Source organism: Malania oleifera, chromosome 9 (assembly GCF_029873635.1).
Source record: "Malania oleifera isolate guangnan ecotype guangnan chromosome 9, ASM2987363v1, whole genome shotgun sequence".
Lineage (NCBI taxonomy): Eukaryota > Viridiplantae > Streptophyta > Magnoliopsida > Santalales > Ximeniaceae > Malania > Malania oleifera.
Window position 1 is genome coordinate 262,053 of NC_080425.1, and position 27,726 is coordinate 289,778.

At 37.3% G+C, this 27,726-nt stretch overlaps 1 protein-coding gene across 2 annotated transcripts in view; it reads left to right on the forward strand.

Annotated features, from left to right (window-relative positions):
- LOC131164568 (glutathione S-transferase zeta class-like) overlaps positions 1-27,726 on the forward strand; it is a 140,837-nt gene that overhangs the window by 72,975 nt on the left and 40,136 nt on the right. The window contains exons 6-7 of one of the 2 annotated variants that reach the window (XM_058121856.1): positions 26,369-26,422; positions 26,528-26,603. In XM_058121856.1, coding sequence (XP_057977839.1) covers positions 26,369-26,422; positions 26,528-26,603 — 130 coding nt within the window. The remainder of the gene's footprint in view (positions 1-26,368; positions 26,423-26,527; positions 26,604-27,726) is intronic. The other variant, XM_058121857.1, reaches the window with a different exon arrangement.

Consider the following 27,726-nt stretch of genomic DNA (forward strand, 5'->3'; position numbering starts at 1 on the left):
AAGATAAAAGTATGTTAAATAAATTATATACATTTAAAATAAAGTAAAAATTATGAAAATCACAAATATAATGTAAAAAATAAAAACTAGATGTACTTTGCAAAATACTAGTTGGCCATTCAAAAATTGGTAACTTGAATACAGCACATAAATCATGACAAAAGATAGCTATACCATTACAAAGTTCAAACTATTTTCATGATGTAAGATACAACTCTCAGTTATTTTGGAAAGGTTGAGGTTCAAGAGTTTTAGAAATAAACTCATATTATGACATTCCTTTATACAAAAATTTGTTAAAATTTTCTAACCAATTCTAACTTGAGTATCACACACCCAAAATGCGTAAGCCTCAACTAAAAAAGTGCAAAAGGTGTGCTTTTTGTTAAAATGCATAAGCCTCAACATGTAATGTATTAGCCTTTTTGGGATTTGGTATTTTAGATTGAGCCTCAAGGCGTTTTAGGCATGCCTTGCCTTAAATGCCTTGAGATGAGCCTTAAGGTGAGCCTCGATTGAGCCTTTTAAAACACTGCTCAACAGTTTCCCTATCAATCAAGGCTCTCTTGATATGGAAATCCCAATAGGGTAAAGGCCCATCCGAGTCTACTTTAAATGAAGAAATGGGATCATTTTGCCTTGAGCTCAATGGAAAAGGGTGAGGAAAAGAGGTGGACAAAACAACATTCCCCATCCATAGATCTTTTCGAAAACGAATATTACAACCCTTGCTCAAAACAAATTTAGTATGGGGAATAAAGAGAGGATAAATCTGAGTTATTGCTTTCTATGGACTTCCGAAGAGCATCTAAAACCCATTCCTATTAAGTCCAAATTTACGTTTGATAACTCTATGCCACAATGAAGAAATCTTTAGTGGGAACCGCTAAAGCCACTTAGCTAGAAGAGCTGTGTTTTTAGACACCAAATTTTCAAGACCCAAACCACCCTCCCTCTTAGTCCTACAAACCAACCCCCAACTCACCAAATGATCTCCAGAACCTGCTACCCTCAACAAAGAAAATCTCTCATAATTTTCTCAACCCTACTAGCGATTCCCATTGGAATTTTAAAAATAGAAAGAAAATACAATGGAATACTAGAAAGACAAGCCTTAATTAGAGTAATTCTCCCTCCCAATGAAAAAGGGCTCCCTTCCACCGATCTAAATGCTTGGACACTCTCTCCCCCACAGGATCCCAAAAACTAGATGATCTAGGATAACCTCCCAAAGAAACCCCCTAGATAGGAAAGTGGCCAACACAACTCAACGCACCCAACATCCATGGCTAAATCCCGAACACGCTCTGTAGGCATGTTAATTGCTGCAACACCACTCTGACCCAAGTTAATCTTAAGCCCTGAAACCTTTTCAAAGATTTTAAGGAGCCCCAAAATATTAATGAAAGAAGGGTTATGATCCTACATAAAAAAATAGTATCATTCACAAACTGAAGATGCGACACTGTGATCTCCTCCCTACCCACTTTAAGGCCTTTCACTAAACCTCTATCCACAGCTCTTTTGACCATTCTACTCAAAACATCAACCATTAACACAAGAAAGAATAGAGAAAGGGGATCTCCTTGTCTAATCCCCCTTATGGCTTTGAATAATGATTTGGGCTCACCATTCACTATCACCACAAAATTCACTTAGACACACAACCTTTCATCCATCTACGCCATCTCTATCCAAACCTATTCCTCACAAAAATCTTATCCATAAAGTTCCAACTCACTCTATTGTAAGCTTTTTCAAAGTCCAACTTAAAAACAAGCACTATCTTCTTCCTCTCATATCCTTAATTGTTTCATCACAATCAGGATTGCATCTATAATTTGTCTACCCCCCACAAAAGCACTCTGAGCTATAGAAATAGTCTTATCAAGCACTACAATTAGCCTATTAGCTAGCACTTTGGTGATTATTTTATAAACACTTGAAACTAGACTAATCGATTTATAATCAGAGATCTTGATAGATTACTTTTCTAGGCTCCAAAGTTTTAAACGTAGAATTAATACTCTTACTTAAAACGCCATTCCAATAGAATTCATTGAAAACCTTCATCAAGTCACTCTTCACCAAGCTCTCTGTCCCAAAAACTGTAGCCCTAACTTCCTCTTCCTCAAAAGGTCTCTCTAACCAAGCTATCTTATCAATAGGCAAAGGATCCCATTCTAATCCTTCCACCATAAGTTTTCTCTCATCCTCTTCAGTACACAGATTATAATAAAAATAAGTGATATCAAAGGCAATTACATTAGGGTCCGAGATAATATCCCCCTATTCACCTCTAATTCCCCAATCAAATTCTTCCTTATTTTTCCATTGGCTATCCTATGTAAAAATTTAGAATTATAGTCACCATCTCTAACCTATTTAAGATTTTTCTTTTGCCTCCAACTTCTCATATCCTTTAAAATTTTGTTCTCCAAAGAAACCTTTTTTTTCACCTCTTCCTCCGTATAAGGGGTTACTCTTCCTTCCTTTCTAACTTTTCCAACTCTCCAGAATAATAGACTTTTTAATCCTAATGTCTTCATGCATCTCCCTATTTCACACTTCCAATTTATTTTCAACCTTATCAACTTCTTCATAAACTAAACCCCTCCCAACCCTTTTTCACTTAATCACTCCACAAGTCTCTAACCAAGGTCTGAAAGGAGCCATGCTCTAACCACATATTTTCGAACCTCCATGGAGTGGGACCCCAAGGCTTTTTTCTAGATTCCAACAAGATACGAAAAATGGTTAGAAGTAGGTCTAGGTAGCATCATTTCAGAGGATTAGGAAACTCCTCCGCCCAGTCAGTGGAAAACAAGAACCTATCGATTCTACTAATGACCTCCCTAGCCCCACCCATTGACCACGTAACATTAACATTGCCCAAAGGAAGATCTCTCAACTAGCACTCCTTGATGACCAAATCAAACTTGTGCCTAGAGATGTTAACCCTTCCACTCCTTTTTTTTTTTCCTGAGGGAACCTAACTGCGTTAAAATCACCTCCCACTAACCACCTAGGCGAGCATTAGCCAGAAACAAAAAATAGCTCATCCCAAAAATTTCCCCTAAGAGCAGGTCTAGAAAAATTGTACATAGAGAATATCCACCATTGACCCCTATCTCTAATATCAAGCAAGACAGAAAAAGAGAAAAAACCCCCTAAATTGTCCACTCTAGTAATAGACCTAGTGTCCCACAACACTAGAATGCCACCCAGCGCACCACAAAAATGTACAAAGCCCCAATCTTTTCACAGCTCTTCCTAAATCTGTCTAACTACCTCTGCGTCTATTAACTCAAGCTTAGTCTCCTAGATTAAGACAATATCGAGAGAATTCCTTAATAAAACCTCCTTAATTAGACTTCTCTTGTTGATATCCCCTAGACTCCTAAAATTCCAACTAATATTCTTCATATTCTGACACGCTTACCCCATTTCTTTGTCCCTCTCCCTCCTCTGTGATTGATGGTAGAAATTAGTGTTTTAAAAGACAAAGGCGTAAGGCGAGACATTTTACCCTCTGTGAGGCGAGACGTTTTACCCTCAACGAGGCGAGGCGTTTTACCCTTAGCAAGGCGAGACGTAAGCCTTTTGGGAGTGTATTTTTTTAAATAATTAATAAATAAAAAAAATATATATTTATAGTATTAAAATGAGAAAAATGTTAGAATAATGGAGAAAAATGTTAGAATAAAGATTTTCCAAACAAAATCTTTTTTTTGCTCCTCGAAATTAGCTTCAGACATTTCAGCAGGTGCAGCAATATTTAATTTAAGCAATTAAAATATGAACAAAAACCTAAGAGACTAATAAAGAACTCAAACACGTTGGACAGAGACTTCGAAAGAGAGAGAGACAGAGGCTTCGAGCAAGAGCAGAGGCTTCGTCGAGCTTTGTCTAGGCTTCGAAGAGAGAGCGAAGGCTTTGTCAGGCTTCGGCGATAGAGCAGAGGAGAAGAAGCTTTGCGGGAGAGAGAGGGAGGATAGGGTTTCAGTGTGTTTTGGGTTCTCCCGAAAGGCGTACACCTTGCATGTGAGGTGTAAAAAAGCGTGGTTTTTTGGCTGAGGCGTACGCTTTCTTGGATTTATGCCTTTACACATACGCCTCGAGGCATTTTTGTCCCAAAACGCATCAAGGCGCGCCTCATCAAAAGCGCCTTTCAAAACATTGGCAGAAATTGAAGTTTTTAACTTTTTTCCACCTTTATTTATTTATTTACTTATTTATTTATTTTTTTGTAAGTTCTTGGAATCACCCCCAATTTAACTTCAACTCATGTGGGACTCGCTAAATTCAATCCCATAATTTAAGAGCTCAATCCGGTCTCTATAGTCCCTCTCACTAACCCCTTGGCTTGCGCCAAAGTCTCTCCCCCCATTAGTTCCCTTATTGTGGCATAAAGAAACATCAAAATAGGACTAAATAGGAGTAGGAAGAATATCTTTTCAAGGTTCCGAAGAATTTGAATCGCCTATTGGAGCAACTATCTCCTCATCATTGTCCCTCCCAACGCCTGAAGGACTAACACCAACTTCCACCTTAATAGGAATAAGCTCAGAGTAGAGGACAAATACCCTTGTCAATCGAAGTTAAAATCTTTTGATCGGACTTTTGCTTAATAGAACTATCTAATCCTTGCCCGATATCAGAGGGCAATAAAGAACTCTCTTCTTGCGCAAGTTGAGGTGTATAAGATGCTTCTTAGTCATTAATAACACTCTTCTGACTTTTCATCAAAACCCAATTCTCCAACAATTTCTTCCCAATTATCTTCTCCTCCCATATCTCACTCCCTTCTCAACTAATTGACTAGATGGTTGGGCTTAGAATCACAAAATCTGCTTAAGTCATCATCTGCTTTTGAGCTCCTATCATCCTCACTAAACTTGCCAATTTTAGTATCTTCATATAGAACTGAATGCGCCCCTTTGCTGCAACTTGGGTCAGTTTCATAGGAGAATGTGCCCTCTTTCTGCTGCGATGATTGTTGTACCAGATCCTCTATATGTACATGCTGCCTAGTTACATTGGTAGTAATCTCTACTTTCTCTTCAGCCATTTCAGCCTTCTCCACCCTTGATTTCGTATCCAGGTCTTTGGGAAGATCAGTCTTATCCTTTAAAGATAAATTAACCTGAGTATGCTCGCTGGAAGCCTTCATCTCTGGGCTGATTTATGTATTTTCTTCCACATTTCTGGTCTCAGTTTTTTCATTGCTGGTTTTTGCCATCAATTTTTTGGACTTGGGTACTAACCTTTGATCTCTTATCTTCTAAGACAAAGCCAACTTCCCTTTGGATAAAGTTTGGCCTGCTGTTCTCTTTCCTTTTTATTACCCATGCATTTAGTTACTATAAAGTCCCTCTAGTAGCAGGCCCAAAATTATATTTAGAAGCAAATTTAAAATTGCATCTAGGTAGGAAAGTTAGAAAATATTTCTTGATACCATGAGATTCGCCAACTTTCCTTTCTGAATCTTTCCTTCCCCTCACCGACACATCTCAAAGGACTTCTTGGAAGGTCGTCTCTTTGGCTACCTCGAACCCTCACTTTACTCCTTCGTTAACATCTTGTGGTTAATTATGCTCAAGGCACCACAATCTGAACATCAAAATACAATCTCCTTGCCTTGTTCAGACGAGAGATGCAATAGAGCTGCGAAGAAATCCCGATCTTTCGTTGTTCTTACTCTTAAGGACACAAATAAAGCTTCATTTTACTCCTGCAATCCCCTTTTCAACTCGTAGTGATTTACCTTTAGGATTGGATCACAAATTGATCGAGACCTAGGATCCTTCGCCTTGTTAGCCTCCTTGAGAGAGCTTGTCAACTCCTCGATTTCCTTCACAAATCGTCCCCAGTAACTTAATGAACTAGAGAAGTTCTTGTTTCTTTAGTAAAATGTGAAAGAACTTTGCCAACTCTGAAATTCTAAAGTCTGAAGGCCCAAGACGATTAGCATAGAATATTTTCCAATCGACCCAAACTAAGGATTGTCCTCTGAGTCATATAAGTAGTGAATTGAGTACTGAAATACTCTTTAGCATTATCACTCCAAAGTACTTGGACTAGCAAACCAAATTAAGTTTTACTTCAGAGCAAAGGCACAAAATATATAAAATAACTAAGGTATCTTTTATTAAATATAGCCAAGTCATCCTTGAATAATCGTCCAGAATGGTCACAAAACATCGAAATCTCAACTTGGACACAACTTTACTAGGACCCCAAACATCAGAATGGACTGACATGAAGGTCTGCAGCTTGTTTATTGGCTCGAGAAGCAAAAGGGACACAATGATGCTTTCCTAGATTAGACATAGAACTTAAATTAGGAACTAGATGTTTCAACTTTTTTAACGAAGGATGACCAAGGCGACAATGAATTTGGAGTGGTGTGGCAGCAACAGTGCAGGCAGTAGAAGGAGATAATGACTCAAGGTGATAAAGTTCACCAGCTTCACGCCCTTCGCCAGTCGTCTTCCTCGTTTTCAGATCATAAATAACCACAGAATTCAAGAAGAGTGTTACGAACAATTCATGTATTTGGTAATCTTGGAATGAACATACAATTGAAAGGAAACTTGGGAATATACAAAATCGAAGGAAGATAAAGAGAAGAAGTGGGATTTACACTCCAATTTTCTTAATGATCGTGGTGGATCCATCAACAAGAGTAACACAAGGTAAATATTCAAGACACCGAAGAGTAGAGAAGAAGCTAGGTACACCTATGACATAATCAGTGGTGGCAGAGTTTATAACCCAATGACTAGGATGAGAAGTATGGGATGGCAAACATGATGTGGGATTGCCTATTTGGGCAAGAGATGCAATGGGAAGAGAAGTTTGTTGTGATGCTTGATACTCCTAGAACTTGGAATACTCTTCTTTTAACATAGACACAGTATGTTCCCCCCCACTTGCCCACAAAGGTGTGGAGGTTGTGGTGACTACATTGGCAACACGTGAAGGTCTACTGTGTAGATCCTAACATTGCTCAATTGTATGATCACCTTGTCCACAATGAGTGCACTTGTGAGGAATGCCTCTTCCTTGTCCATCTTTACCACAATGACCGCTTAAACCACCTTGATAACTTCTATGGTTATTTGATAGAGAACTAGAATTACCATGTGTGGCAAAGGTTGTCCTTTCAGTGCTAGATGCAAAAGTAGGAGAATGTGTGTTAAGGGAAGCACGAAGGATATGAGAATAAACTTCGGAAAATGATGGCAACTTTGTACTACTAAGTATCTAGGACTAGACTGCCTCAAAATTTGGTTTCAAGCCTACTAAAACCTAAAGAACTATCATCTGCTTCCTTTGCTTCTGCATCCCACATATGTCAGTGGTTATAGGTTGCATGACGTTAAGCTTCTCATGAATACGTTTCATCTTTTCAAAATAATTTGCAATGCTCCTATCTCCTTGTTGTAACTAAAAATACTCCTAAGATAAATCATACATACATGTAATGTTGCTAGAGTATAGAAGCTTGGTGTAATCCCGAATCTCCTTGCATGTATCTAGATGCATGCACATCCATGCAATCTGGGGCTCCATCGAATTTCACAAGAGGGAAACAATCAGGCACCTTCTTGAATCCACACTTCTATTTTCTTCTCATAAGAAGGATCAGATTGGAGCAAGTGGTCAGATTTTTCTAATCTTGCTAAATAAACCTGAAAAAACCTTAGACCGCTAAACATAATTCTTTCCATCCAACTTTTTAATTATTGTCTGTGGCAGCAATGAAGGAAACATGTTTTTGGGGTTTGTAGGCTCCATCCAACATTGACAAACTGGTAGTCACACCATTGTCAAACAAGAAGAATAATCAAAACTAATCGGGACAATCACAAACAAGGTGAAGCACCGAAACAACCACAGATATGGTGAACCACCTACAAACTAATATGGCACTGCCACCACCTCACAAATAAACTTATGAACAGCTGTCATTGCTCTAAGAAACTCACAAAAGGCCTTTATGAAAATCGAACAGCTAATGGATTACCACAGAGTGCATGGTTGAAGAGGTTGGATCTTTGCGCAAAAAACATGCTCGACGTCTTGATAATATGGTCTAGGGAAGGAATCAGAACATGATGGAGGAAAAAATAAGTAATAGGTGGTAGGAATATCTCTCACGTGCCGCCATGTGAGTTGGGATTGCCGGCAGTCAGACAGTGCGTGGGGAGGTTTTTGGCGATGTGATTTTGTAGGGTTATGTTTTAGAGGGTTTTGTTTTTGATGACATGGTTGGTTTTGTGAAATAATGAAGGGTTGTGGTGGTTTTGATAAGGGTAGTGAAGGGAGGGTGTTTTTCGGCAACAACTAAGTGTGGTAGGGTTTAGGTTGGAAAATGAAATAAAGAAAAACAAATCAAATTAAAACGAAACAAAAAAAAAAAAAAAACAAATAAAGAAACACATTCCTGCGTGGTGTGGTCAAGGTTGATAGACTAGATCTGCAAGTGGAATTTCTTCCACTTGCCGAGCTTGCCTATCAGTTAATACTTTAAGGCGTTGACCATTTATTTTAAAGATCCAACCATCCTTAGGATCCTTTATTTCTACCGCCGCATTTGCAAAAACATTCTTCACTAAAAAAGGGCCGGTCCACCTAGACCGAAGTTTTCCTGGTTGCTTATGGAGTCTAAAATCATTTAAGAACACTCGATCATTAGGCTTAAACGTTTTTCTCAAAATATTTTTATCATGAAATGCTTTCATTTTAGCCTTATAGATTCTAGAGTTCTCATAAGCATCATTTCCCAATTCCTCTAAATCGGTCAACTGAAATTTTCTATGCCTAACTACTTCTCTCATGTCAAAACTGAAATGCTTGATAGCCCAATAAGCTCAATGCTCAAGCTCCACAGGTAAGTGGCAAGGCTTTCCAAAAACAAGCCTATAAGGTGACATGCCTAAGGGAGTTTTGAAAGTTGTACGGTAGGACTAAAGCGCATCAACTAATCTCAAAGACCAATCTTTGCGATCCGGGTTGACTGTTTTTTCTAAAATTTGCTTAATTTCCCTGTTTGCAAGTTTTACCTATCCACCTATCGGGGGGTGGTAGGCAGTAGAAATTTTATGTACCACCCTATATTTTTTCATCAAAGCCTCAAAAGAACGGTTGCAAAAATGTGTACCCTGGTCACTAATGATAACACGTGGTGTACCAAATCGAGATAACACATTCTCTTTGAGAAATTTAATTACCGTCCTATTATCATTGCTCCTACAAGCTGCTGCCTCTACCCATTTTGACACATAATCTACTGCCACAATAATATATTGATATCCAAAAGAAGAAAGAAATGGTCCCATAAAATCAATGCCCCAACAATCAAAAATTTCAATCACTAAAATTGGGTTTAAGGGCATCATATTACGACAGGACATAACTCTTAACTTTTGACACTTTTCATATGAGCGACAATAAATGTTTGCATCCTTAAACAAGGTGGGCCAATAAAATCCACACTGCAGAATTTTTGCAGTGGTTTTCTTCATTAAAAAGTGGCCCGCACAACCTTGGGAATGACAAAATTCTAAGACACTAGCAATCTCTTCATCAGGGATTCAACGCCTTAAAATTTGGTCAGGGCAGTATTTGAAAAGAAAAGAGTCATCCCAATAGAAATTACGTACCTCAGTCATGAACTTCTTCTTGTGCTGAGCGCTTCAATCCATTGGTACCTCACCTGCAGCCAAATAATTCACAATATGAGCAAACCATGGTAGAGAAGTAATAGAAAATAAATGCTCATTGGGAAAATCATCCCTAATTGGCCGGTGGTCAGATGTGTCCTCAAATGTGAGCCTCGAGAGATGGTCAGCCACTATGTTCTCCACTCCTTTTTTGTCTTTGATGGTGATGTCAAATTCCTGCAAAAGTAAAATCCACCGTATTAGTCGCGCCTTAGCATCCTTCTTTGTAAGAAGGTAATTAAGGGCTGCATGATCTGTGAAAATAATAATAGGAGAATCAATCAAGTAAGCATAAAACTTATCCAAAGCAAACACTACAGCTAGCAACTCGTTTTCAGTAGTGGAGTAATTCTTCTGAGCACTATTTAGAGTTCTACTAGCATAGTAAATGACAAAAGGCTTCCCCCCCCCCCTTGATGTCCAAGAACAACACCTACAACAAAATCACTAGCATCACACATGATCTCAAATGGTAAAGTCCAATCAGGTGGCTGCATGACGGGTGCTGAGGTAAGCTTGCCAATTAGCGTTTTAAAGGCCTTTTGACAAGCTTGTGTCACTTCAAATGGGGCATCTTTAGTTAAGAGGTCACATAGTGGTCTAGATATGGTGGAAAATTTCTGTATGAACCTCCTATAAAAGCCCGCATGACCAAGGAAGGATCTCACATCCTTTACTGTCCTAGGTGTAGGCAACTTAGAAATCAATTCAATCTTAGATTGATCAACCTCTATCCCCCTAGAAGAAATAATATGCCCTAAGACAATACCTGAAGGTACCATAAAGTGGCATTTTTCCCAATTCAAAACCAAATCCTTCTCCTCACAACTAGTCAACACTCTCTCTAAATTCAATAAGCATGCATTAAAAGAAGATCCAAAAACAGTCAAGTCATCCATAAAAACTGCCATGCAATTTTCAACCATGTCACTAAAAATGCTCATCATGCAACTTTGAAAAGTAGCAGGTGCATTGCACAATCCAAATGGCATTCTACAAAAAGCATAAGTACCAAAAGAACATGTGAAAGTGGTTTTAGGTCTTCTAATGCAATTTCAATTTGATAATAACCAGAATAACCATCCAACATGCTTAAGAGTTTGATCAATAAAGGGAGGGGGAAATGGTCTTTCCGGGTGGCAGCATTCAATTTTCTATAATCAATGCACATCCGCCACCCAGTCACAAGTTTTGCAGGGACTAACTCTCCTAGTTCATTCTGCACCACAGAACACTTGACTTTTTAGGAACAATCTGTGTAGGACTTACCCATTTACTATCAACGATAGGATATATGATTCCTGCATCTAATAGTTTCAACACTTCATTCTTCACCACTTCTTTCATAGTGGGATTAAGCCTACACTGGGGGTCTCTACGAGGGTTGGTTCCTTCCTCCAAATTAATTTTATGAGAACAAACTAGGGGACTAACTCCTTTTATATCAGCAATGCTCCAACCTAAGGCTGACTTATGCTCACTTAGGGTTCGAATTACTTTCTCACTTTGAGACTCAGACACACCAAAAACACGGTCTAAAAGATTCTGCATGGTTAGCCACATGTGTTGGCTTTAAGTCCTTAGTCTTCAACACCTCTAGCTCCCTAGTGAGCATCTTACCCTTAGCCTTTAGGTTATCCTCCTCCTTAAGATGGTAAATTCCACCACCATTTGGGTTTCTTGTAGGTCGTGACCTATTTGTGCTTTCAGTAGCACTAGGTCCTGTCCATGTGTGGGCTTTTTCTGTTAAATCATTCAAATATTCAATGGCCTCATCAGGTTCCTTTTGCAAAAATTCACCATTACACATCATCTCAATGAATTGGCGCTCCCTAGGTACAAGTCCTTCATAGAAGTAACTCACAATGCGCCAACTCTCATAACCATGGCGGGGACACAAATTTAACAATTCTTTTAATCTCTCCCAAACTTGGTATAAAGTTTCACTCTCTTTTTGAACAAAGGTTTAGATTTGTCTCTTCAAAGCATTTGTTTTGTAATGTGGAAAATACTTGAGTCATCTTAGCCCATAACCCAATTGAACGTGGTCTCAATGAATACAGCGAACTCTTTGCTCTTTCTTTTAAAGAAAATGGAAAAAATTTAAGTCTTACTGCGTCCATTGTACCAGGTTGATTATGAAAAGTTGCGACTACCTCTTCAAATTCCTAATGTGCACATATGGGTTTTCGTTTTCAAGTCCATGAAAAGTGAGGAGAAGTGGAATAATCCTTGGTTTAAAGTCAAAATGCGGCACATTAGGTGGAAGCATGATACATGCGGGTGTGGCAGTGCGTGTAGGATGGAGATACTCCTGAAGAGTTCTAATGGGTTGGTCCTCATGATGACTCATTGTGAATGAAGATTGTGATGCAATGGATGTTGTAACTGAATCAGGAGGTGTATTAAATAGATTCGGAAAGAGAATGTCCGTATCAGAATCAATGTCGAGTCTCTTTGCGAATCTACCTAATTCATCCCTATACCTATGCATACACTTAAATAAAAATAAAAATAAACTACTTTACTAAACAAAAAAATAAAACTAAATAAAATAACAGAGAAAGGAAGGAGATTACCGCCCTTGATGAATCAATTCAGTAAAATACACTCCTTACAATGCTCCTTGTTGTACCGTCTCCCCGGCGACGGCGCCAAAATTTGATTACGCCCAGAGAATAATGCGAGAATTGTAGCACAACTTTGGGGTGTTGATTCCATAGGGAGATGGAAAAAAGAACACAAATAGGCAAATAAAGATAAAAAGAATAGTAAATGATTTTTAAAGAAAAACTTCTAACTTCTCTTTAGAAAGATTTAAAACTAAGATTATTTTTGTGGATGAAAAATCAAGTTTGCAAGAACCAAGGCATCAGGAATCTCTCTCTCAAATTAGATAATCAGTCTATTTTTAATCCATTGGTTTTCCCAACTGGAGGTTTCACATCCCAAATCTCTAATCAGAAGATGTAGAATTACAAATCTTTGATAAATTCGAAAGAAAATTTTCTAAATATTATTCATCTCGTTAAAAACTCAAAAGCTATTAACTTTGTTAACAAAATCTAACAACGACAATATATCTGGAGACAATATTGCAGCAGAGAAGTAATTTAACAAAATTAATAGTTTGTCTTGAACATATTCATGGATCCTTACAATTCAATGGAAAAAGTATGACTGAATACGTTAATAGATTTAGATATATGAATATTCATGCGCGAAATAAAACAAATAATGATTGATGAACAATGAATAGAAAATATAAAAACATTGAAGAACAACAATATGGATTAAAAGCAAATTGAAATACCTTTATTTGATCAAGTTCATCTCTAGCCTAGGCTAGGGAATTAGTTCCTCATAATAAGATGAAATAAAAAATAAATTCTAAAGAAAACCTTCACAAAACCAAGACAGCCCCTCAAAATAAAAGTTCTTGTTTATATAACCCTACAAAACCCTAAAAAACAGAATAATAAAAGAAATTCGGAATAAATAACTTCAGGATTTTTGGGCTCAGATTGTGACCCATTTTTGACCTTAGAAAAGTCCGAATTAGCAAAAGGCTATTTCAGGATAAATTGTAGCCCATTATGTAAGGTTTTCAATGCAACTTGAATCCCAAAACTGATATCGGATGAGATAGTTATGATGAAAATACTGAACGGTGCGCAGAGATTCTTCCAAAACGGGATTCTATCATATCCAATATTCTTTCCTCCAATCTAGGTGGCTTGTTTTATTCATTTATGCTAAGGGTTGACTTCCAAATCTTCTTAACTTCATTCCTATGATAAAAATCATTGAAAATTAATTAGAATTAAAAACTTTATAAAATGAAGATCAAGTCAAAAGCTTACCACTAACATATTCAAATTGTCCTTATAAATTAGCAAATAAACAAGAAAAAATAATGTTCAGAGTGCACTTTTATGCACTCATCAATTCCCCGGAATGGAGATTGGTTGTTCAAGAAGAGATGGATGCACTAATTGCTAACGGAACTTGGGAAATTGGTGACCTACTGAAGGGGAAGAAGATTGTTGGCTATAAATGGGTATTTGCCATAAAGTTCAAGGCTGATGGGAGTATAGAAAAGTACAAAGCAAGACTTGTGGCGAAGGGGTTCACTTAAACATATGGAATTGACTACTAGGAAACATTTGCTCCTGTAGCCAAGATGAACTCAATCCGTGTGTTGCTCTCTATAGTAGCTCACTCTAACTGGCCCTTATATCAACTAGATGTGAAGAATGCCTTCTTAAATGGAGACTTAGAGGAGGAAGTCTTTATGGATCTATAGCTAGGATTTGAAGGGAAAGGTGGCAAAGGCAAGGTGTGCAGATTGAGGAAATCATTGTATGGACTCAAACAATCTCCTAGAGCTAGGTTTGAACACTTTGGGAAGGTAGTAAAGAGTCATGGCTACAGCCAAGGTCAAGCCAATCATACAATGTTCTATAGACACACAAGTGAAGGTAAAATGGCCATCCTTATTGTCTATGTAGATGATATAATTCTAACAGGTGATGATAGCAATGAGCTAGAGAGCTTAAAGAAGATCCTTGCTCAGGAATTTGAGATCAAAGACTTGGGCAACTTGAAGTATTTTCTTGGTATTAAATATGCAAGGTTAGATAAAGGATTTTTTGTTTCCCAATAAAAGTATGTGCTTGATCTACTTGAAGAAATAGGTCTGCTATGGTGCAAAGCAGCAGAAACACCCTATAGAGCCAAACATAAAACTCCAACTAGCTAAGGCTGAAGAAGTGATCAACAGAGAGCAATACGAAAGATTGGTAGGGAAATTCTCATACACGTCCTGACATAGCCTTTGCAACAAGCGTGGTAAGTCAATTTATGCACTCACCAAGACCCGAGCATTTTGATGCTGTGTACAGGATTCTATGGTACCTAAAAGGGACTCTAGGTAAAGGTTTATTATTTGCAGGACATGGGAATTTATAGGTTGAAGTATACACTGATGTAGATTGGGCTGGAAGTATCACTGATAGAAGATCGACTTATGGCTATTGCACCTTTATTGGAGGAAACCTAGTAACATGGCACAGCAAGAAACAAAATGTGTTGGCAAGGAGTAGTGCACAGGCAGAATTTAGGGCTGTTGCTCATGGAATTTGTGAAGCATTATGGATCAAAAGGTTGCCGGAAGAATTAAAGGTTACTAATTCATTACCAATGAAACTGTATTGTGACAATAAAGCTGCAATAGCTATCACTCACAATCTAGTTCTTCATGATAGAACTAAACATGTGGAGGTAGACAAGCATTTTATCAAGGAGAAAATAGATGAGGGAGTAGTCTATCTGCCATATGTCTCGACAACTGAACAAGTAGTAGACATACTGACAAAGGGACTGCCGAAGAAACAGTTTGAAAACTTCATTAGTAAGCAGGCCATGGAAGATATCTTCAAGCTAGCTTGAGGGGGAGTGTTGGAAAGTTTCAAATCCGTTTAGTCAACTTTCCTGTTTTTCTAAGAGAATCTCGGCTGTAAATGTGTGAATATCCTAGAATATTTAGTTTCCTTAGAAGTTAACATCTTTGGTTCTTTCCTTCTTGGTTCTTCCCTTCTATTCCTCTGCTGTACATCTATTTATACAGACCTGTACCTATGTTACGATTAATGAGAATTATTTCCACAAGAAGCTTATGTCTAATTTCTACTTGCCCTAAAGCTTCTAGATTCTAAAGCTTCTCTCCACAATTCTAAATTAGATTCTGCTCAACCCCTACTTTTATCAATCAAACCAATGTCATCTGCAAATGAAATATACCATGGAACCTTATTTTGGATACTCCTAGTAAGTTCATTGCTCACTAATGCGAAAAGATAAGAGCTTAATGAAGAACGTTGATGTACAATTATTGTGAGTGGAAGTTTCCTAGACTCTTTCACATATAATCCTAATGCTAAGTCACTAACATACATATCCTTAATGACATCGGTATACCTACTGCCTATTTTTTTTTTTAAAATTCTAAAACCCACCAAAGAACTTCCCTAAGTACCCTGTTATAGGCTTTCTTTATGAAACAAAACTCACAGCAATTCATGGCTCCATGCTTTTTCACAATTGCACAAGCAGTATGTCATTATCTTTCATCCACTCGTCATAATTCTTGGAGTCTGGAGATGGGGGAGAATGCAGAAGATGCTTGGATTTCCCTTGTGCATTCTCAAGGCCACAACAAGTAGTTGGAAGACCCAACCAAGTTGATGGCTGTGATCTGTAAGTTAACAATACCAGCCAAAGCTCTCTCTGTAATGGCCATCAAAACTAACCCCAATACACTATAACCAGCACATCACTATAATCAGCACAATGAATTGGGAATGAACAACACAGTAATGATGTTGAACCAGGCAGCACACTAGCACAGAACAGCACTTCTGAACTTCAAAGGTGCAGAACCTCAAGAGGCAGCTATGATCACAGAACTGAAGTTACAATATCCTAGGAGGAATCACTCACCTCACTGAACAGGGCAGACGATGACATAGCACCACAAGCACCTAATAAACAATGTGGAAGCCACCACAGGTATTATGGCTGGCAGCAATTAGTAGCGTGTGCAGGCAAGAAGAGGAAATAGAGCCATTGAACACCATTCAAAACCAACCATAAGTTGACACAAAATTGCAAGCAATCAATCATGAACACCCAAAACGTCAAAACAGCATCATGATGTTGCAAGCAGCTAGTGAAACATAAGACAACAGCAGTATACTCGAGACGGTATACAACTGACTTCAGATCAGCAAAGCACCGTGAACGCACATAGTATCCAACTATGTATGCTGTGCAACCTAGCCAAGAAGAAGATTGTCCCTGAACAACTCTCAAACCAGCTAGACTATCAGATTTGAGAATTGATTAGGGAAAGATGAGGGGGGGAGGGGGGGGGGGGGGGGGAGGCCAGAGTCCGAAAATCAATTTAGATAAGTTAGATTTAGAGGAGATCAATGCTGCGATACCATGTTGTAAAGTTAGGGATGGAGAAAAAAGAGATGAAAAAAAGAAGAGTGAAAAATCAGGTGGCAGTTTCCTAGAGTATAACGTACAACTTCAAGTCTGGGCTCTTTTATATTAAGAATGAAAAGACAAGCAAGTCAAAAGTACTCTGTTCACACAACATAATTCCTAAAATAGCGTATTCTCTTCTAACAGCTTGCTTCAAAAACGAAGACTAAGACTGTGTCACCTGATGTTGGTCATATCCTTTATAGGTTTGGTAGGAGTAAAAATGCCCTACATTGTGGAGACGTGGGGTTTTTGTAGTGCTGTGGATAATGTGGATTGAATGGAATGCGAACCTATTTATGGGGTAAAAGTGGACTTCTTTGTTATGGGATAGGATTCATTAACCGCTTTGATCTCTTGCTGCGGGTTGCTTTAATGGTGTGTGTTTTTCAGATCTATAGCAAGTTTGGCAAGCATTGTTATTTTTTGTTTTATTTTTATATTTTTGATTTTATATTTCATAGGTTGACCTCTTATTCTCCTAATTGTGTAATTTCTTGTCTAATGAAATTCTATTTTTCTTAGAAACCAAAAAAATGGAAAAATGAAAATGCAAAGAGTAGGCAGACTTGTTCACATTTGTTCTTCCATTGCCCTTTCACTTGGGCTCTTCGGAGTAATTTGGTTGGTATTTTTGGCAAGAATTGGGTTTGCCTAAGTTCTATGGAGGCCTAAGTTCTATGGAGGCTTTTTAGCATGATGTTGTTCAGGGGGTTTGGGAAGGGGAAGGAGAGAAAAGCTTTGTACACATGCTCAAATATGCATATCGTTTGGAGTATTTAGACCGAGAGAAATGCCAGAATTTTGAAGGATGTTGTTATTTTCTCTTAAATTGCTTTGTACTATTTGGATTTTGGTGTTTTTTGCGGGTGCTGTTATGGTGTTGGGTGAAAGGATTCTTTTGGCATATGGCTATGGAAGATTTACGCTGGGATTAGATTGCAGTAGTGACAGCAATATCCATTAAGCCATTCATAAATTTGCATGGTTGTTACTTTGTCTTTGTCTTCAATGAGTTGATGTTGATTGTGTTGTGCATTAGTTAAGTTATGTTAATTGATTTTTGAAATTTCATTCAATATATTAGCGGTAGAGCAGCTTAGATGAAGGGAAATTGAGAAAGCCCATGTCAAAACATAATAAGATAGATGTTGGGTCAGAAAAAAAGGAAAAGAAAAAGAAAGAGTGGCTTGGGAAAACCAAGAGGGGAAACCTGGTAACCAGATGGCAGCACTGCAAGACCCTTGTTGATAGCTGTTGCTGTCTTCCATGTTTCCAGCCTAGAAGGAGAAACTTGGCAGACAGCTAGCAGCAAGTAGCTGTTGTCGTAATCTATTTTCACCATGCAGAGCAGCAACACAAGATACAATAAATTTTTGCTGTAAACCTTAGTTCTAGGGGGAGCATGAAGAAGGAAAAGAGAGAAAACCCTGCAGAAAATCAGGGAAAATCAGGAATAAAGAAAATTCAAAGGAACCTTTAAAAATAAATTGGAGAAGCTGATAATTAAGGCTGGTATTCTTAATTTTCATTTATTGATCTAGGGATATTGGGTAAAAATGGAGTTTTTCTAAGGAAAAAAAGGTATAAAACTTGCTTGAAACTAAAATCTAACATGGAAAGATTTTTTTAAAAAAAATTATATAAAAAATAATTTCATTGACAGAACATGAATGTACAAGCAGGAGAGTAAAACATCTTCTTCCAAAACTCTGGGTTATCCCAAAAAAATAAAAATGACAAACCAAAAAGAACATTACAAACAACCCAAAAAATCAGCAGGCACTATCATTTCAACAAGGAAAGCCAATCATGCTGAACATCCGAAAAGTGCATCCCCCTTAAGTTCCCATTTCCCACACACCAAAGAGAAGCCAAATGTTGAATCTTCTCCCAAACCTGTAAAAGAGACTTCTTCCCAGTAAAAATGTGTGTGCTTCGTTCCATCCACAAACCCCAACGAACAGCAAATAAGGCACAACTCCATAACTCCTTACCACCCTTTTTTCCTGCCAAAACCAACAAAATGAATTGTCTAAAACTCCTCCACTATCTTTGGACAAACCCAACATTCCCCAAATAATTAAATAGCTTGTTCCAAATCCTCCAGGTGAAATCACAATGTAAGAAAATGATGTGAAGCAGTTTCAGAGCAATTAAAAAAAAGCACTCATACGTCTGGAAATAGAGCCTTTTAACAGTCTTCTAATCAGTAACAAGTTATTGGTGTTGATCCTATTAACCAGCCAGATAAAATGTTTGATTTTAGAGGGAACTTTGGGTTCCTAGATAGTTTATAAAGAGGAAAAGGAAAACCATAGCTAGTCAAATACTCAAAAAGATTTGAAGGAATAGAACCCTGATGGATCCAAGGACCAAGAACGACTGTCAGCTTCCAATGAGACCCGACAATTATTCAGCAAGACTAACAAGGGGGATAGCTTCTCCATCGGCTTGTCATTCAAGGGTCTCCTAAAGTCAAAATCCCAAGAAGTTAAAGGACTGCCCAGCTCCACAATGAAAGAAGAAACAGATACATCTTGTCCTGAGCTTAAGCGGAATAGGCGAGGAAAAAGGTGGACAAAACAACATTCCCCAACCATAGGTCTTTCCAAAAGCGAATATTGTAGCTCCTACCCATGGCCTTAGATTTCCATGAAATTGTCAAAATTTCCGTCGAAATTTCCAATTTTCGTTACCCTTGAAATCGAAATGGCAATAGATTTCCATCTTGCATAATTTCCGTCGAAATCTCAACGAATCATTCGAAATTTTTCAAAATCTTGATATTTTAGCGAAACTTGTCAAAATTTTAACTATTCAATGAAATTTGCTCAAAATTAAAATGAGAGATTTAGGAGTGATTGAAATTTCTCTCTTAATTTATTTTATTTATTTTTATCAAAACGAAAGATTATTACAAATGCTTTGAAATTAAATGAAAAAAATAAACTTACAGCGACATTTTATTCAACCATTCATGTCTAAAGTGTTGTTTGTGGCTGTGATATTGTGAAATTTGAGCAAGCGGGGATTGTGTCTCCCTTGGGTGAAAGGACCTAAACCTCTAGGGAGTATTGCTACATTAAGTGGTGGTTGGCCAAGCTGGAAATTGGCACTTGTTTGAGATGAAAATTTACACTTGATTGACACAATGCTACTATGTTGAAATGATTTTGACATGTGTGCCATTTGAATGTCTTGTAATGGTAACTTTAGATGAAGAGATTGCTCAGAATGAGGAGTGTGTAGGAGTGTGTTCATGCACAAAATGAGTATCCATGCACATGAAAAGAATAGTATCTTAAAATAGTGAGATCCTTGTATGAATAAGCAGGAATTAAGATTGTCTATTGAGCTTATGGTTTGCTCACCCTGCTTTTGTGACAATTTTAGGTTCAATTAAATTGAAGGAAAATGCCCCACTTGCTGAATCTTTCAAAGAGATTGCCATTGTTAGATTACTACTTTACCCAAAAGCTTAAGCTATTAGGTCGTGGGCCAACAATGTATATCAAGCATTAACACTCCCTAGCACGTGCAGCCTGACAGCACATGGAGAGATAAAACCCATGGTAAATAACACCCATGATAGGGAACATAATAATTTTTTTGAAACACCACACAATAAACGTGGGCAACAAGACTAGAACCTAGGACCTTTTGGTAACCAACTCCGATACCATGTTAGATTACCACTTTTACTAAAAGCTTAAGCTATTAGGTCGTGAGCCAACAATGTATATCAAGCTTTAACAGCCATATTTTGACACGTACTAAAGGTTGGTAGGAAGCCACAAAGCTTGCACTTTGTTGGTGAACATATTTAATCTAGGAATAGTGAAAAATGTTGTATATGATGTAGAAACCAATGTAAAGAGCTTGGCAAGGAAAGTAAAACCTATTGGTTGCATTATGAAATATATGCATGTTTCTTGTGTTTTAATGAGTACACTCTCTTAATTCTCTTATTACTTTCTTTAAAATGATGGTTTTACAAAACAAATTCTTCCTTAGGCTTGATGCTGCCATCGGATTTTGAACAGAGTCACAGCTGGTCATGTGCCAAAAATAGGGATGTGACAGCTTTGCTCCATTAGAGTTGTCTTCTGATTATTTTTTTAGCCTTGCTGTTTTCCTTGTGTATTGGGAGGATATTTATTATCCTGGTTCTTTATTTTCATCTTTCTATTGTATTCTTAATCTAATACAGTTCTTTAGTTAGCAATATATGTGCAACAAATTCTTCCCTAGGCCTGATGCCTCCATCAGTAGGGGTGTAATCGGTTTGGTTTGGTTTGGTTATGGGCCAAACCGAAAACCAAACTGAACCTTGCAGTTTTTGAAATTCATGAATCGAAACCGAAACTGAAACTGAACCGAATGTATTATGCCATGGAGAACCGAACATTCAGCGGTTCGGTTACAGTTTTTTTGGTTTTTAACCGATTTTCTAAATATTTGACAATTATTTTTCACAAGGGTTGTTGAGAATCTATTGGGCATTTTTATTTTTTTATAATGTTTCATAATTTCAACAAAATTAAACCTGTTAAATTTTTTTAGACAACTGAGAATGTGTTGGTCTTGTTGGACCTTTTCTTTTTGTTCCTAATTCCTACTAGCTTAGTAGCTTAGTAGCTCCTACAAACCATCATAATGCGAATTACATATCAATTAACCACAGTGTCCCAATCTTTGGGCACTTTAATAATTAAATCTCTCTATCTTTAATTTCACAAAACAAGCAAGCAAATTCTTTGGCACTATAATAATATGGTTTATCTGTTTCTAATTACCCAAAGTAAACAAACATTCACAATAAACAAAGAAAATATAAAATATCCCAAAAAAGCAGACTTTCAAATTGTTCACCAAAAGAGAAAATCAATGGTTTAAAATTTTAAGGAATTGAAGTCATCCACATTCTTCAATCTTGAAGATTGCAGCTTCAATTCTCCAACCTCCATTCAAGCATCATTCATCATTTATGGTTCCTAATAAAATGAAACAATATGAAAGTTATAACAAGATAAAATTAAATTGACGATCAATGTTGAATTGTTCATAAAAAGAGATGAATACATAATCTTACCAATATGTCATATCAATACTAGAAGAATTTAGGCCAAATTTATCAAATTTTGAAATGAATGAAAAAGAAAAAGTTATTATATTAGAGAAATACAAAACAATAATTAGAATAAAACAACTAGGAAATGTGAAAAAGATGTCGTAAGAAATTATTTTTTACCGTTCTCAAGTTTATCTAGTTCTTCAAGGTTTTCTTTGTAGTTAAGTGGTATTGGTGAATTTAGCAACCAATCTTGAGAAAATATAAGAGCCTCCACAATCTTAGGAGTCAATGACGTCCTGAAAGAATCAAGAACGCGACCTCCTGTACTAAATGCAGGCTCAGAGGCAGTAGCAGCTATGGGGATAGCCAAAACATCACGTGCTACTTGTGAAAGGATGGGAAACCTTGGATTGTTTATCATCCACCATCCTAAAATATCAAATTCATGGCTTGCCTCTTCAACGTCCTCAGAAAGATACCTATCAAGATCACTCTTGCCTTCCCCACCTTCTTTTTTTGACTTGTCTCTTGAATTTATTTACCATAAGCATCCTTATCTTCATTGATGGTTGCTCAACATCCACCATACCACTAGAAGAACTAGAGCCAATTTCAGAAGTTTTACCACTAGGTTGACTACATTGTCTACCTCCATTTTTGTACTCATTAAACATAGAAAAAATAACATCTTTCACCTTTTTACTCAAAATTGACGATGTAGGAGGAGAAAAAAGTTGAAAAAGGCCCCACTCCACATACTCTAACTTGTATCTAGGATCAAGAACGGTGGCAACAAACATCATGATGTTCAGTTTTTCTGGATTCCCCCAATAATTATCATATTTATGTTTCATTTTGAATGCCATTTCACTTAATTCAAAATCATCACTATTGGACCAATCTTCCAATAGAGCATTAACCATGCAAATTTCATTGAAAAAAGTATTAGAAGTCACATAATTAGAACCGGAAACGTGCAAAGTGAATTCATAGAAACATTTTAAGGATTGCACCATCCTCCTTACATTATCCCAATCATCTTTCATTGGCTTTACTTTTCCACCATCTCTTGAAAGATCAAGTGCAAAATCTCGATCTTTTTCATTATATCTATCAAAATTTTTTTGAAATTTTTTAGCAGTGTCCAACATCATATATGTGGAATTCCATCTAGTAGGCACATCCAAACACGAATTTTTTTACAATTAACCTTTTCCTCATCTGCACACTCTTTAAATTTTGCAGTTCTACCAGGTGATTGATTATATATTTTACTACTTGCCTAATTCAAAGTACCAAATCTCCCACAAGTTTCAATTGATCTTGCACAACTAAATTATTGATATGTGCAACACACCTCATGTGCAAGAACTCACCATTGAGCACACTACCCTTCCAATTGTTCACCCTTCTCTTTAAGTAACTAATGGTTGTACCATTAGAACTTGCATTGTCCACAGTAATAGTAAAAACTTTATCTATTCCCCAATCTAACAAAGCTTTATCAATAGCAAAACCTAACACTTCCCCTCAGTGATTAGGAACTGGACCAAAACTTAAAATTCTTTTTTGTAACCTCCATTCAATGTCAACAAAATGCCTAGTTAAACACATGTAACTAACATTCTGTAAAGACGTCCAATTGTCTGTTGTAAGGCAAACTTGTTGACAGTTATGTTTCAATTTTTTTTTTTTCAATTTCTTTTTCTCTTCTCAATGTAAAAGAAGACAATCCCTTGCCATTGTCACTCACGATGGAACCTTAAATCTAGGTTCCATGAGGCTACAAAAATGTTTTAAACCTTGTCCCTCCACAAATCTGAAAGGTAATTTATCCACTATCACCATATATGCTAAAGCCTTTCTAAGAACACCTACATCAAATCTTTGGCATGTTAATTGTTTTTCTTCCATTTTTTTTTCTAGTTTGAAGTTAATTTGTGATTGATTACAATCATGAGGCCTCCTATAGGGATACTTAGCACATGTATTCAAGTGATTCCACAAAACTCTTGTTCCATTTCTTCTTGAATCAGCACAGAACACTTTCGGACAATATTTACATTGAGATTTTACCTCTGGAGTGTCATCAACACATAATCTAGTAAAATGTTCCCATACCTCTGATCTTGATTTAAAATTCCTCCTCTCACCCAACTCTGTTCTTGATGTAGCAACATTATCTCCTCATTTTGTATTCATGCTTGGCTTGGACTTGGGTTTGGGTTCAAACAAGGAGTTGTATTGAGAGTTTCGTTGTCCCCAATTTTAGACATCTATAAAAATCATCCATAATTGCAAATTCGTTAGATTTTAAACATAAAGTAATATTGAAACACTCACAATCTCATATTCTCTATAATATTTGAGAAGCTAGTGCATGATGAAAACTTGTATGTCCAACTATATTTATCAACACAGCTTGGTTATGAAGATCAATGAAGCAAAATAGTGACTACTATAACTAATATATTTAAATAGAGGTAAAAGCTAGTATTCATTGTTATTTGTTTGAAAAATAAAATTAATACAAAAAGGTGAAATATGTAGAAATTCATAGCAATTAAAAAATCAAAAAGGAAAAAGGCAAGTGTAAGGTGCTTTGACCATTTGGTCTTCAAAATGTGCACAATCTCCTTGATGGCTATGGGGCCCAAAACCCTAATGTTACGAAGAAAACAGCCACTACATCAAGAACATAAGGCTTAAATTTTTGCATCCAAGGAATCCTTGTGTACTTCACAAGAAGAGAACTCATAATACATGACTATTTTTGCAAAACCAATCACAATCTCCACCCCATCCGTCAAATTTTTTTAAGATAGAAAAAATAAAAAAATAAAAGAGTTGTTAGGAGAAAGGAGAAAACATGAAGTTGGAGAATAAGGCATCCTCCCAGAAGACAAAAAGGAGGACAAAACGCCCTCCACCAGGGCATACCTCCAATCCCACTGCAAACCATCCCAAGAAATTCCCCAAAAGCCCAAAAAAAAAAAAAGACGAAAAAAGAAGAATAGCCCAAATTAAGATACAAGCCCAACCCTATCCTAAATAAAAGATGGACAAGTGAATTTATCCTAGTAGAACCTATCATTTCTCTACGACCACAACATCCAAAGGTTGCCAAAACAAGCATAGCTCCAAAAAATCTCCCCTTTCTAACCCTACCAAACCTATGACCGTAATCATAATGATTGAAGATTTGCTTATGATTTAAAATCAGTGAGGGGATCAGTGAGGGTCGAGGCAAACTGTACCTTAGATCCTCAGCTACTTGAGAGTTGAGAGGATAGGGGAGGGAGGCAGAGCTGCAGAGGTAGGGCCGCTGGTTGTTGACGATAGTGGTGCAGCACAGCTGCACTGCCTGTGCAGAGGGCAAAGACGAGAAGGCGACTGGTGACTGGCGACGACTGAGAAAGTGAAATGGAAACCATGAGGGGACTAGCCACTGGCAAGGGGACTAAGTCGACTGACCGTCGGCTTCGAGTGTCCGAAATTGAGAGAGTGAGAGTTGAGACATGGAGAGAGATTGAGAGTCTAAGAGAGAGGCAGAGTTGAAGAGAGGAGAGAGCAGTGTGAATTGTGAAATGAAACTATGAAAGTATGAAACCCATCTAAATCGATTTTTTCGGTTCTGTTATATTCTAAAACCGGAACCGAAATTGAAATTGAAAATTTATATTTTTAGAAATCGAAATCAAAACCGAATACTGAAAACCGAACAACTTGCGGTTTCGGTCCGGTTTTCAGTTTTTTGGTAATTTTGTACACCCCTTTCCATCAGATTATGAATGGAGTCATGCCTGGTCACGTGCCAAAAATAGGGATGTGACAAATTTGCTCCATTTTATTCTTTTTTTTTTTATTTTATGTCGCCGGGTTTCCTGGGCTTACGCACCAGACTACTCCCACACCTACGCCTACCGTGCCCACAGCCAACACGTAGGAGCTAAATCCGGATGTGCGGTGCCGGCAGCAGGTTTCGGGCCCCAGATATACGGTAAGCGGCCTTCTGGGACAAGTCCTTACCACCTGACCGTATGCTCGGGGGCTGCTCCATTTTATGCTCGTAATTATTTTTTTTTTGGTTGTACCATGTTTCTTGATTGTTGGGAGGATCGTTGTTCTCCTGTTTTTTATTTTCATCTTCTTGTTGTATTCTTTGTTTATCCAGTACAATTCTTTATTTAGCAATATAAGTACAGTTGTATATGTAAATGTTAGCATGGTAACTGTGGTTGGTGAAAAATGAAAAGCTCATTGCAGAGTTTACCTTTTGTAGTATGATCCAATAATCCCACTGCAGTTGGAGTTTCTTCATCCAGCTTTAAGGGGAAATATGATTAGTTGTAGAATGAACTCATAGTGATTTTCAATTACTAGATATAATTGGATGCAAATTTTTTTTTTTTGGAATAATATTACATATTGTCATGTTCTGGTTACTTGCAATGATCCTTAAGTTTCATGTAAATATACTGACAGATTTCCATTTATCTTCTGATGTCAGGCTGCAAATATCGTTTCCTCAAGTATACAGCCTCTTCAGAATCTTGACGTACTTGTAAACATCTTAAATTGGATTAGTGATTTTATCTTACTCATACATTGCTTAACGTCAGATAATGTTTTGTTGTCATTATTTAGCATAATTTTGCTGCTTTTATAGAACTATATTGAGGAAAAAGTTGGTCGTGATGAAAAGTTTGCTTGGGCAAAACGTCACATTGGGAAAGGCTTCGCAGGTAAACTTGATTTGAGGCAAACCCAACTTACTTGCCTATTTGTTAAAAAGAAAGAAAAATATGTTGCCAAATGTAGAACTAGAAAGAATCCAAGTTTATTCATCACAAAGCCCGACCTTTCACTTTTGATAGTGGCAGGTTTTGGGCTATTGAAATCAGACAAATCGTCAACATACCATTATTTTCACCTCTGCTCTCTATTTCTGTTTGATATGTGTGCATGGATCCTGGATCTGGCTCCAGGGCATGTGTTAGATAATTTTGAAGTTGATGCAGGTTAGAAAATGCATAGATTACTTAGATTTAGGGCTTTGGTTTCTAGTTTCCATGCTTTGAATGTGTGTAATAATTTGCATCGACAAATATCTAAAAAAAAAAAAAAAAATCCTATTCATATATTTATATATTTATATTTTCCCAGGAATAGCTGAATTTCTTTTTGTTTCCAAGTCTAGAGCATGCATAGTCTTGCTTTTTCAGCCTATGCAGTAATCTTTTCACACTCCAGTATTTTTTTTCCCCCGAAAATGAAATTTATGCATAAGCTTTGTGTCTAGTCTCTAGTACAGGGCTACAATGTTTTGGGTACTTAATCTTATCTCACTTCAGCCTGCAGATACTTGTCCCCTGCCTGTGTAGCGTTAAATGCCCTAATATCCCTACACACAGCCAGTCCCAAGCCTGCATAAAGGAGGAGGGTTGTGTTAGGTAGCGGGCAGCCAACATAAAATTTGTCAAGTCTTATGGTGTGAATCTTTACCAAATGTTTGCTGGGTCATCCCATATGAGCGACTGCGTTGTGCTTATACCCCTCAAGTGTAGCGAAAAATGGACAAGCATGGGCTAGGTCAGGCCATTCTAGATGAGGGAGGGTTAGGCTAGTATAGGAAACTTGGGTTAAGTTAGCAACTTGGAGCATAGGGACACTTACGGAAAAAAGCATGGAGTTGGTAGATACAATGACTAGAAGAAAAATTAATATAATCTGCTTCCAAGAGAATAGGTGGGTAGGGGGCAAAGCTAGAGGAATCGAAAATTCAGAATTTAAACGTTGGTATGTTGGAAGATAAAAACATAAAAATGGGGTAGGAATCATTGTGGACAAAGACCTAAAGGATAATGT